The sequence below is a fragment of the Amphiura filiformis genome, chromosome 19 (genome assembly GCF_039555335.1).
Source record: "Amphiura filiformis chromosome 19, Afil_fr2py, whole genome shotgun sequence".
In the NCBI taxonomy this organism is placed as follows: Eukaryota; Metazoa; Echinodermata; class Ophiuroidea; order Amphilepidida; family Amphiuridae; genus Amphiura; species Amphiura filiformis.
The window spans coordinates 16,139,824-16,153,590 of record NC_092646.1 but is presented as its reverse complement, the minus strand read 5'-3'; the positions used below and the strand labels follow the sequence as shown (position 1 = coordinate 16,153,590).

The 13,767-nt window shown below is 38.4% G+C and overlaps 1 protein-coding gene across 1 annotated transcript in view; it reads left to right on the top strand.

Annotated features, from left to right (window-relative positions):
* Nucleotides 1–13,767, top strand: part of LOC140140985 (chromatin assembly factor 1 subunit B-like) — an 81,918-nt gene that overhangs the window by 22,094 nt on the left and 46,057 nt on the right. Inside the window, 4 exon segments of the mRNA XM_072162757.1 lie at nt 3,652–3,746; nt 6,998–7,179; nt 7,181–7,203; nt 7,715–7,840. Coding sequence (XP_072018858.1) covers nt 3,652–3,746; nt 6,998–7,179; nt 7,181–7,203; nt 7,715–7,840 — 426 coding nt within the window.

The following is a 13,767-nucleotide window of genomic DNA, read 5'->3' as shown; positions in this document are numbered from 1 at the left end:
GGGGCCACATCCACGGGACTCAGTCTCGGGCCTATGGTCGGCCACGGAGACGGAGTTCCATATCAACCTTCTCGAACTTTGGGCAGTGGAGAGAACTCTCCAGCATTTCGAGAAGGTGATCGTGGGATCTCATATCGTTGTCCAACGGACAACACAACCGCGGTGGCCTACCTCAACAGACAAGGGGGGCACCAGGTCACCACGGTTGTGCCTGCACGCACTACGCCTGATAGGGTGGTGCAAGGCCAGGCAGATTACGTTGAGAGCGATGCACATAGCGGAGTCACCAACATCCTCGCGGACGATCTGTCACGAGGAAAGGTGTCGGGACCTACAGAATGGTCCCTTGCTCCGCAGGTCGCCCAGACGATCTTCGAGGTGATGTACCACCCCTCGATAGATTTGTTCGCATCTCATCGCAATCATCAGCTGCCGGTGTACTGCTCGAGGGTCGCAGACCCACAGGCATTCGCCGCGGCCGCTCTGTCCGTAGACTGGGGAGGAATGACTGCTTACGCTTTCCCCCCGATCTCACTGCTCGCAAGGGTGGTGACCAAGATCGGGAGGGAGGATTGCAACGTCATTCTGATAGCACCGTTCTGGCGAAACACCTGTGGTTTCGACCGATGGTGGATCTACTAGCGGCACAGCCGCGAGTACTCCCCAGTTACCAAATCTACCCGGATGCCCGGAGGAGAGGTACCAAGTCTACCACTAGAGCACCTGCAGTTAGCTGCATGGCCCTTATCAGGGAACGTGCGGCGGAGGGAGGCTTTTCATCAGAAGCTGCTTCTCTCATCGCCGGGGTAGAGCGAGTCTACCCTCCGCACGTATAGTCAGCGTTTGGCTCCCTACTACGCATGGTGCGATGAGAGAAATACATCTCCCACTAGAGCCCCTGTGCCTCTAGTGGCAGATTTTCTGACAGAAAAGTTCAGGTCAGGACTTCAGCAGGCAACGATAGCCAACTATAAGTCAGCCATTCTCTCGATTCATCGGGATTTGAAGACGGTCGACTATCAATTCAGATGGGTCCCTAAGTCTTCTTCTCGACGGTATGTTCAACGAGCGCCCGCCGAAAGGAAGGTGGTCCCTCCATGGGACCTCAACACAGTCTTGGAGTATATTAAGGGTCCCCTTTTGAGCCCCTGTCAAAAGCGACCCTTAAATACGTCACTCTTAAGGCGGCCTTTCTTCTGGCGTTGGCTTCGGGACGGCGCTGCTCAGAGTTGCACGCAGTCTCAAGTCAGCCTCGTATTTACTAACAACGGAGCGACGCTGTTTCTTCGCCCGGATTTCCTTGCAAAAATGAGCGAAGTACATTCCGACACTCGCCCTCTTCCTACCCAGTATTGGGCAGGGTTAAGTCAATAGCCGAAGACAGGTTGTGGTGCCCGGTGAGGCGCTACAGCACTACCTTGGCCGAACACAAACCTTAAGAGGGGCTCATGACCGCTTATTTATCACTCACGCGAGAACCGCACGGTCCAGCCGCTAAACAGACTCTGGCACGGTGGCTGGTCCAGGTGTTGGTGGACTCGGGGCGGCAAAAGACGCCGCCCAAGGCCCACTCAACCAGATCTATCTCATCTTCGTGGGCCTACCATAGGGGGGTCCCCATTGAAGAGATTTGTCAGGCTGTGTCTTGGAAGAACCCGTCGTCCTTTTCCACGGTTTACTACAAAAACGTAAACCAACGACCAGGCGATAAGTTCTCCAGGGCTATTCTGCGGAGCTAATATGGTGGTTGGGTATCAGGTGTTTTGCGGACACTCAGAATTCCAACATGGTAAGAACCAGTGTTTCTATTCTTAACCACTGCACTTTCAGTTCAGGGTTTTTGTCTGTTCACGTAGTCTTTCTGTTTCCGGCCGTGAGGGGGGGGAAATAGTTTGACCTCGCGATTACCATGCTACCCACTCTCCCGATCCTTATCAGATGCTGGCCAATCTTGTACCTCCATCCGTCGGTTACTTGCTAGATCGATCTTTCAGATGTTGATGCAAGAAGTATCTTAATCAACATCGGAAGCGGTAAGATCGACCGTGTACTGAGTCTAGTCCCAAACAAAAATGTTTGGTAGACTCATAACCGTGCGATCTTACCTTTCCGATGTTGATTATCTCGACCCCGCCGCCCCTACAAGTTTGGCCGAGTAGGGGCTGCCCAAGTCGGATAAGGGATGATTATCGTGTGCGACGTCACCGAATGGGTGAGTCCACTCGGGGATCGGGGTTTTGTTATTTATTCATTTATGTGGGACAAAATGACTATTGGTTTTTCCGCATCTCGGGATCGATGCAAGAAGTATCTTAATCAACATCGGAAAGGTAAGATCGCGACGGTTATGAGTCTACCAAACATTTTTGTTTGGGACTATTTTTTATCATTTGTGGTCTAGCAGTAGAACACAGGCCTCATGATTGTGAGATTGTGAGTTCGAGCCCTGTCATGGCCATGCGTGTTGTGCCCTTGAGTAAGGTGCTTCACCTCAATTACTCCTCTCTACCCATGTGTATAAATGGGTACCGGCATTTTTTAATGCTGGCAAGGTAACAGACTCGCTGTGGAGGAGGTGTTGCGATCCCCCTACAGCAACATTACATGGAGGAGTCTGGCCCAGTTGCCAATGAAAGAGAGATGGGCACTCCGATCACTGTTTATACAGGATTGCCTCCTTTACCTTCTCTTTTTTATCACCAATTAATAATACTAGCAAAAATACTGGCAAAAAAAGTTAACTTCCATGCCTGCTCTTATCCATAATTGACTGTCGAAAGTTCATGGTAGTTTATGATGCCTTTTACACATAGGAACTTCGCACTGTACATGATGCTGAAAAGGAACTTTTATGCTTTGGGTTTGATCAGAATGACTCGGTTTGAAAAGGTCTTGGGCTATTCCAGTTGAAATGCACACACCCCTTATATGGAAGACATGACTTTTAATCTTTCACTCAGGGAGTGTGAATTTTAAATGGGGCTATGTGAATGGGTGAAACAGGATAATATTTTTTTTTATCCCAAAAATTTAGTGCTGTATTTTTCTGGAATCAGGAGTAAGTACAAAACATGATGGCATTGCCGGAGTTGGAACCTGCAACCTCATGATTGCAAGCCATGGGTTCTCTCTAATATGTGACACGATCTGGTCCATGGGGGCCAAAGGCGGCAAATTTGAAATTGAGATCAAGGCAAAAATATGGAGTAAGAATACAATAAAATACATAACAAAATACACATCACAAAGCTTCAGAACTTATATAAGTATGCTAGACCTTTGGTGTTTTCAGTATTATGATAGCCTATTGTTTGTATAAGGTAATAATTATAGTAACTCAATTTTCAAAAATGCCTCCTTTGGCCCCTAGGGTTTGCAGGTTTTTGCTGCAGGTGGAAAAAACTGTGGTTTAAACCAAGAATTTACCGCTTTCTGCTTGGCAAAAATGGCAAAAACTAAAAAAGTGAACAAAAAACTTCATTTTCAGGACTTGAGTCAAAAAAATTGTTGAATGATTCATTAAAAAATGTTTGGCCCCCAAGGAGCAGATCGTGTCACATATATGCTTTGCATTCATGTAACAACTTTTTCGTTTCATGTTGGTTTGTTACGGAAGTATGCTACAGTTAGATTACAACTTTTCCATTTCAGGCCTGTTTTACATTTACCAGGACCAAATAAAGCCACCGTAGCAGTTAGATGTAGTCCTGTGTTGTTTGAGCTAAGGAAAGCACCCAAGGATGAAGGTGAGTTAAATATGACGGTTTCTTAGGTAGTGGAATACGTCTCCTCTAAATGAAACAATAATTACCCTATGCATCTTTTTAATTGTTTTTCCAAAATAGTGTAAAATTGCTACATTTTGAAATGACCATATATCTGGCAGTAGCAAACTGACATATGAAAATTTTGAGAGAGAAAAATCAGGACTCAGGGATTGAACCCCTGTCACTGGATTACCGGTCCAGAGTCTAACCACTGCACTACCTGAATTCACAGTTGGTACTTAGGCAATCTCAACTAAATTTTTAATACTACAATTCAATGGACGGTAATCATCTTTTCCCAGTGTAAATGTCAATAATTGGAATAAAAAAATAGCTATATCTACAATAGGCTTACCCGATAACCAGTAAATTTTCACCTCGTGAACTTTCTATGGCTTTTATCATATACATGTTTTTATCGAAGGTTGAGAGCCAGAAAGCCTTAACTCAAAAAGGATTCCTCTGTTAGTTACGAATCCTTTGTGAGTTACAGCTTTCTGGTTCTCAATTCTCGATATGTACAACGACATGATAGTTGACTATAGAAATAAAATAATTTTTAGTTGCATCCAACTCCATTAAAATTCCAGCATGTGCTGGTCAGGGTACAATAGCAGAGACCATGTGGAAATAATTTGCATCTCTTTGTTCAATTAGAAAGAGATCTCTAAGTAATGCCATGATAAATTTTTTTATTATTTTATTATTTCAAATATGAAACATCATGCATTACCATTATTACTTCTGTTAATTATTAAAATGAATTCTTGACTGTTGCCATTCTTATTGCAGACTATGGGCAATATTTTGATAGTCACACTGCCCATAAGCCTTGAAATAAGCAGGCGCCAGGAGCAAATTTGCCCTCACTAAGCCATCAATTGCTCCTGATCCTACTAAAATTCACATGAACCAGGAGCAATTTTCTAAAATAAATTGCTCCTGGTAGTGGTACCACTATTTTGCACTTTTTTATGTCATCATAATTAAAATAAGTGCTCTTATGCTAGTGTATTGTATATGCAGAAAATGGTTTACTATTTGAATATTGCTCCTGTTTTTCCAGAAATTGCTCCTGGTTTTTGAAAATTTTAGTGAACCAGGAGCAATGTTCAAAAACAAATTGCTCCTGGTTCCAGTCCACTTGTTTCAAGGCTTGACTGCCCGGTAACTTAAAGAATTCAAAACATAGACAAAAAAATTGACCCTGTACTTTGTTAAGCAAAAAGAATTGTTATGTGTTTGGGTTTTTAATGATGATTTTTACAAGATATGATATGTTCAAAAATTCAATGTTTTTCACTTAAAATTGGTATTTTATTGGAGGACTAGTCTTAAATTGATTATCTAACAGGTGTCTAGTAGAATAGACAAATGTCCCAATGGAAGAAGCATTATATAATATTTGTGGGGATTTTTAAAAACTGAAGGTTTAAAAAAAAATCAACCAACCGACCCAACCTTCCCATTTTGGCCATCTTGGATAACCTAAAGAAATACAATCAAATAGAATTTTACCTTAAAACAAACATTCTGCATGCAATTACATTGCTGCCCAGACTAATAAGAAAATTGATATATTATGAAACTTAACATAGCAACCAACCTAGTACTATAGTTGTAAGGAATTCAGTTATTTTCAAAACTTTAGTATTGGTCCTTGAAAAACAGGTGTGCTTTGAAGTTGAAGTGATGGGGTGCCCATGTGCAGTGCACCCCCCACACACCCCCCCCCCCTACATGTTTTCACTGATAACCGTGGACCTGTATTGTGTGTGTGGTTATTAACAGTGAAACCGTGGACCCACACACACAGACATATCATAATCCGAATGTGAACTTCTGTAATATTTCACCGCTAACCGTGGACCTGGTGTTACACCTACGATAGAGGACCCTACTCCATATGCAAAGTTATGCTGTTAGGCATCCTCTGCCGCTGTATTAGGACCGTGGATGTCCATGGTTCGCTGTGTGTGGCTTTTCATTACATAAGTGTGGACTCAAAATCCACTTTTGTAGGTGAAAACAAATGCACCCCACCCACTTTGTAATGTCATACATGTTATCAAGGTCATCAGTCTGCAGGACTGAATGAATGGTTGATCGATGAAGCAAACACAAGACAGTATAATCTTTATTAATATTTCAAGTTCATTCATGTGCACCCGTGTCATATTAATAACCACATGTTGCTCTCAGCTTTGTGATAATACTAAATACACATTGGTCTCCAAGGAAACTACTTTTTGACAAGATTAAAATACTAATGGTGGTATAGTAATAAGTATGAAAGATTGCTTTATTAAAATAGTTAAAATTAATATACACTCACATGATGATTAGGTAACAATCACGTATTGGTCTCCAAGGAAACCTATTACTTTCTCTGTTGAAGACATTGATTGATTGGCAAAATGAACTTTTAATGGTGACCTAGTATAAAATCATATTGGCCTTTATCTATATTGTGGATTCATGCTACATTGTATATGTACAGAAAATCAGTGTATGATTAAAATGACCAGAAAACATTCCTGACAGTATTATTATTTCATAATTTTCTCAAAGAATAACAAAATTAAAATTTGATCAAAATTGTCTCTAAAGTGTGTGTCACTCCATCGGTAGTGACTGAGATCTGTCATTTTAATGGTCATATGAACAACCCATGTACTTACAGTGTTGTTAACATCCTGTACAAGTTCAACAAATATTTTGATTGTATGAATTAGACAATGTACCTAAATATGGGTCAAAAAAGGTCAAAATTTGACTTTTTTCAATTTTGACCAAAATTTTGGATATTTTAAAGTATATTTTTAAAACGAAGAAAAAATTCACAATTTTGAGAAAACCAAATCTAGTTTTGTGTCATTAGAACACAAATATGCAATTTTCATCAATTTGGATATTTAGGGTAAGTTGTTATGGTGGACCGAAAAAAATTGGCATGGAAAATCAAATTTGGCGCTTTTCTCAGAAAATGCTCATTTTTGCAGGAATCCGTTGTGCTAGTTGGATTCCTTGGAATGTATACTTTTATATACTTATCATCATTACTTTTAAAGATACAATACAAAACAATGTCTACAATTCTCCACTTCAAGTGATCCTGCGTGCCCCCTTAATTAAGTATGTTACAATTGTGTATAAGTCAGAATTTTGAAAACATTGAATGCATCCTCCTTGGCAAATGCATATATAAAAAACTATATATTTTAATATAGTTTCAGAACCCATGGATACCTCGGAGCCTTCAGAAAAGTCCGATCCTAGCAAAGAGGACACTCAGAAAGAATCGAAGGACATGGAGAAGTCCATGAGACCCCAAAGACACATTGGAAGAGAAAAAGGACATGGAAAAGACCGCAGACTCCAAAGATGCATCGGAAGAGAAGGAGAGTAAGAAAGAAGCAGGGGAGTCATTGTTTAAGTGAGTTGTGCATGAAAGTAATAGTTTTTATCTGATTAAGTTCACCTTCATGATCCAGACCTCTTTTACGCAGATTTCTCTGTTATTGTCCAGTGTGATCTTCAAAGGAAAACATTCTTTAACACCCTTAATTTCTTTTTGAACGGAATGTGGCATCTCCATGACCTAAAATTCTAAGAGAAGATAAACCTGCTATAATTTTAAATATTGAAAAAAATTGAGCCTATAATTACCAACAGGTAAATAACATAGTGCAAAAAATTCTGCAAAAATTGTTTGTTGGTTCCTTCTGTTCATGGTCGTAAATCTCATAATTCCTTGCGGTTGGACCCCAGATGTCGTCATTTGACGTTACACCAGTACGCATATCGTTTAACATTAATATTGCGTATTGCACGTCTTTGTGATGTCAAATGATGAGGAATTATGTGATTTACCGAAAAGGAAAATTGATGGATATCTCTTATTTTTCTTCTAATATTTGCAATGATATTTATTATTTGGTTTTCAGCTTGCCATACAGGATGATATTCGCCGTGGCAACCGAAGACTCTGTGCTGCTATATGATACCCAACAGAACATTCCATTTGCAATGATATCCAATCTGCATTACAGTCAGCTCAGTGATATGTCATGGTAAGTGAAGCACTACATGTTACAGGGACTGCCTTTTGAGGAGAGCGATAGCAATCACTCTCTACTGCTCTCCTTAAATCTGATATAGGAGAGAGATTTTTAGCTCTCCTTAGTTGACCATTCTTTCCTTACATTATATTGTAAATGCTCTAAACAGCTCTCCTTGAAGGATCCAGAAGAGCTATTTAATGCTTGCCTGTAAATTCCAAAATACAGTCCCTGATGTTAGGGTTACGCATTATCGTCTGCTCAGTACCAAAAGTGGGTATGTAATAGCTGCCATGTGTTGATGAGTTCAATATACTCTGTGTAAATTGCCTAATGTTCACAGGGCAGCTATTGCACTTACACACTTCTGGCACTGAGCAGTTGATATGTAGTCCTAGAAAAAATGTGCACACCTGGAAAGATAAGCCAGAGAAACAGGTTGACAGTTCAACTTTGTTTCAATGTTGAAAATGTCTGTTCGCATGATGATGCAATCGCATCACATGGGATACCTTCCCGTGCATATGCTTTTGGAATTTTTTTGATGTTTTGTACATGTACGGTTAGGGTTAATGAAACATTTTGAACATTTCTTTCAAATTGTTTCAATATCTCTTTCAACAAACTCGAGATGGAAGAATTAAAATTGTCAGTAGGAACAAAGATGCCAACCCTCCCTATTTTATAGGGAGGCTCGCTATTTTTGGAAACATTTTTGTCCATTTTGATACCCAACTTTAGCAACTTCCCTATTTCTGACAAGTTATGTGCCATTGAAGTTGCATGTAATTTTGAAAACCTCCCTATTTTATTTTCTAATCCTCCCTTTTTTTTGGATGTTAATGTTGGCATCTCTGGTAGGAATTGTGATGCCCAGGAGTGAGGATACAGAATAGTGCCCTCTCCCAGTTCCTGGAAAAAATTGCCAAAAATTTGCACAAATACTACTAAATTTATAAGTCAAGTTGAATTTTGGTCTTAAAATGGCCTTTCAAATGACTATTTAGTTGACTTATACTGCAGCTGCTGGAGGGAACACAGAATCAATCAAGGCGTGCTGCATAGGTTGCACCCTACTAAGATGGCGTCGAGTGCACATGCCCTCCTTTACCCCTTAGTTGATCACATCACATAATAGACTATGCCATAGTAGAATTTTATTTAAAATATGTTATTATTACTTATTAGTCATGATGAACCCATTTCGTTGAACTCAAAATTATACTGATGTTTATTAAAATTAAAGTATTCAATAGTAAAATGGTCATAAAGAGTTAAAAATATCAGATGATTAGTGAAAATAAAAGTAATTGAATGCAACATTATCTTGCATAATTATAATGGCTCACTTTAATACTGAACAATTCTGATTTTGGAATCTACCAGTTTATTGATAGCGAACTCCGAAAATCCGACTATGGACTTTGAACTCCGAAAATCCGACTATGGACTTTGAATTTTAAGCAGAACTTTACCCCGGGACTTGGCTCTCTAAAAACACACTGTCAAGCACACTTGTTTATCAGTCCATTAACCACAAGTACTAAGCATGGTGTAGTACAAGACGCAGCTAGATGTTTGATGAGAGATTAACTTTCTCGTCAACACAAAAGCGCCCGCAAATACCACAGATAGTTTGTACGGTGTAGTTAATGGTAATGGCGCAGGCCTGGAAGATTTAAACCATAGCGAGATATGGGCGACCAATCACAAGGCAGATCCAATTAAAGATGCATTACATCATGGCCAATTTTAGTCCCATGTTAAAAATCTTAAGCGCAAGGCAAAGTCAGTAGTCCACTTGGGAAGCTAACAAACAGAGGGAGTGCGGTGACTGAAAAGATCAGATACAGATGTGAAAATATATCAGTTGTACACAAATCAATATAAATCAGAGTTTTATGCTTAAATGTAATAGCCAGAGTATGCAAAATGAGCAAGTGGACTACGGAGAAGTCTAATCACATAATAATGTCCTTTACTACTGGGCGATTACACAGTTACTTGTATTATACACTCTCTTGAGAGATGTCAATCAGTCGGAATTCAAAAAAAGAGTTATAATACGAATATATATATTACACACACTTTAGTGGTATACAATATACAGGCATGAGAATGTTCAGGTTTAAACCTGAATTCAGGTTTTTTCATTACCAAATTGTACGCATTTCTTTTTATTTTCAGGCTTTGTTGGGTGTTTTTGCTCAATTTCCCACATTCTTTCAGGTTTTTCTATCAGTTTCCAGTTTTTCCATGAAAGTTTATTCTCATGCCTGATTATAAAATATTTGAAAAAAGCCACTGATTGTGAATCCAAATAAATTGGAAAACCTGTGGGGATAATGCTAACATTATCATCAATTTTGTGAACGGAGAAAGAAACCAATATTTTCAGTAATTTTACACCATTGCTTTTAAAATCAATTGGATTTCAAACAGTAAATATCAAGGACGATGGATATTCAATAAAATGCATCTAATTTGAGATGTTTACTTAAGTTTACTCAAAGCTGATCATCTGTCGCAAGAAGCTCAAGTGTGGTCTGACTTTGCATGCTTGCCTAGGCTTCAACATAAAAAGTCCCAATCGCAAGAAGCTCAAGTGTGGTCTGACTTTGCATGCTTGCCTAGGCTTCAACATAAAAAGTCCCAATCGCAAGAAGCTCAAGTGTGGTCTGACTTTGCATGCTTGCCTAGGCTTCAACATAAAAAGTCCCAAATTTTGAGATATTTTCTAAAAATATCAAGAGCTATCTCAAGAACCAACTCATACCAATACTGGACTTGTTTGTACTCATTTTAATGCAATTTTCATGTTTATTCCAAAAGATTTCGAATGGTCATGATTTTCAAAGAAAAGTGAAAATTTGTTGTCTGCAGTTGATGTCAGTATGGAGAGGGTTACAGTTGATGTGTCAGATATCACAAAGGGCCATCCAGTTAAAATCCATACAGCCCCAATGGAAGACATGACCTTAATCTTCCACTCAGGGAGTGTGTATTTCAAATGGAGTTACCTGAATGGGTGGTTCCATTTTAAATCTACTTCCCCTGTGTGGACGATTAAGGTAATGTCTAATAGTGGGTGTATGGATTTCAATTGGAATTGCCCAATTAAACTATCAATTGAGAAAACAACTTTATTTTTCTGCATTGGATGCCAAGAAAAGCCTGGTAAACAGTAATTTACAATTTTTGATTAAAATAAAATAATAGAAGACGTGTCTGCTTGTAGATCTGATATTTAACTGCTATTTAATTCAGGATCCTGAATGTTATTAATTAATTATTTTTTACTTGTTAAAAAATAATGGATTATAACAAAATGAGGGCACATTTTGTAAATATTTATATAAAGTAACCACCACGTATAAGGCTCTTCAAGTTGGGTGATTTCACTCCAAATATGGGGTGGCTTAGAACCAGAGAGGAGCTAGTACAAGTCATGCCCAATGTACCCAATGGCGGCACTAGGAATTTTTTTCGGGGGGGGGGGCAAAATCACCAAATTTTGCCCAAAATTGCTGCAAAAAGGGGAAATTTGTGTAATTTTGGGGTTTTCACCTTGAAAGTGGCTGCGCCACCACTGGATGTACCAGTAATTTCTATCATCTTTGTCAATATAAAATGTCAATTTTTAACCAATATTTTGATATTTGCTCTTAAATATGAGGGACAAGCATATGATTTGATTTAAGAACTTGGTCAGAATTACACTGGGTTTACACCTGTGCACCCTTTAGAGAGTGGGCTTATAGCCATATGCTTATTGTACCTGAGTGGTTATGGTATATATTTTCTTCATATTTATCAGGTAGCCCAATTCAGTAAAAAGCTGGCAAACTTTTGATTAAATCAGCAACAGCCCCTTGAAAAAAAGCAATTAATGGTTTTTTATTTGCCGTCGAAGTGACGTAGTAATCGGATTAACTACCATAGCAATAGATGAATACAATTTTTGAATAGATCGCCCTACGCTACCACATTCACACAGTACCTGTATTCACATGTATTTCAAAGAAATCCTTATCAATCGCATTTGAATGAGTGCTTTTGTATTCGATATGATTGCAGACATACACAGGTGATTAGTGCAATCTGCTTGAAGTGCATGGCGATCTACTCAAAAATTGTATTTATCTATTGCTATGGTAGTTAAATCTGATTATTACGTCACTTCGACGGCGAATAGCGTCATACAAAATGACCGTAATTGCAAAGTGTTTTACAATTGAAAACAATCTTACTAGTTTGAAGAAACAGCAATTGGGCTATTACAGTTGAAATACATACACCCTCTGGTAGACATGACCTTAATCTTTCATACAGGGAGTGGGAATTTCAGAATTCCTGAATGGGTGACTCCATTTGAAATCGCACCCCCTGTATGGGAGGTTAAGATCATGTCTTCCATGGGGGTGGGGAGTGTCAACTGGAACAGCCCAGTGATATGTAATACTGCTATATGGTACACTAGGGATTGTGCATTGCATTGATGTACCATTAGTGTTATTTCAATGATATCATCTATCCCAGCTACAGCCAACTAATGCCCCTGTCATACGGCAAGCTGCATGACAGATCAGCCAATTACAAGCCTTGATTGTGTCCATTTGTCTGCAAGGTGTTTGTATCACACTGATCAGTGACAAGCGGCATGACAGTATAAAACCAGTGTAAGTGATATGTCAGGTTTTGAAACATAGCGAGCAATCGTTCCCCAATGTGTTTATTTGTTGTGCAGGATGCGTATCCCCATTACCTACTTTACTTTTGAAACATACTGATTATTACAAATTGGGCTGTCAGTCAAGGAGTTTCACCCACTTAGAAAAAAGCAACATAAGTGTGTTTCCTGTAAACTGGATGCATTTTTATGAAGCAATTAACTAAACTGTAAAGTGTGTTTATTCTACTCATTATTCCAGATAAATACAGCACTAATTTTTTGGAATGAAAAAAATATTTTCCTGTTTTGCCAAATGAAGCGGCTTAATCCTAATCCTTTCGTTAGTTCTAACTGGCAATAAAAGTCAAATTTTAATATTTTTGCAATTTGAGGGGAAATGGTCCAAAAACATGTAATTTTGTATGTTTTCTTACAATTGTTTACAAAATTGTAGGACTTGCCACAAGTCTAAGCATTCAAAATTTTATAGGCTAAGAGTTAGCTCATAATTTTAATATTATATGTTATTTTTGCTAATTGGTTATGAAAAAGATTAGGAAAATATGTTTTCCAAAAATTAGAATGCAATGCATAACTTGAAATTATTTAGTGTAGGCTTAATTGTCACAGAATATGAAAAATATGAAAAAAAAACCTAAAAATGCATGTTTTGGTCCTTATTTCCAAAAATTGACCAAACAATAAAATTTGACTTTGAATTTTGGTGCACTGAAAGCAGACATTATAGATTTATTGGTGCAAAAAGATGCATATTTAGACCATGCACCAGATACAGCTTTTACAAGCGTGAAAGTCTTACCGTTTTAAAATATAAGGACGTTTTGTGCATAATTTTGACATTTTTTACTAAAACATTGATTTCTCAGAGTTCACTTTTGACAATATTGCACGATTTTTGTGACAAGATAACTCGAAAAATATGCAAGCAAAAGGTAAACTTTTTGCACTATCGTTTAGAGTACGTCAAAGCCTAGGGAAGGTTTTCTCATTTTTTCAAAATATTTGTTTTAAACAAAAATATACACCATTCTGTGCAAAATTGCATTTTTCACATGTTTTTTGTCAATAAAAAAAAAAGAGACGAAAAAAAAAAAAATAAAAAAACCTTCCCTAAGTTCATGTCTCTTTTTATGAAAAGCTAACTGATTTTTTTTTTACTCCGAACGGATTTTTTTTCTAAGTTGTCACAAAAAAATGGGGGTAAAAAAGTGAATTTTTGTGATTTTGTCAAAAACTCAAGATTTTT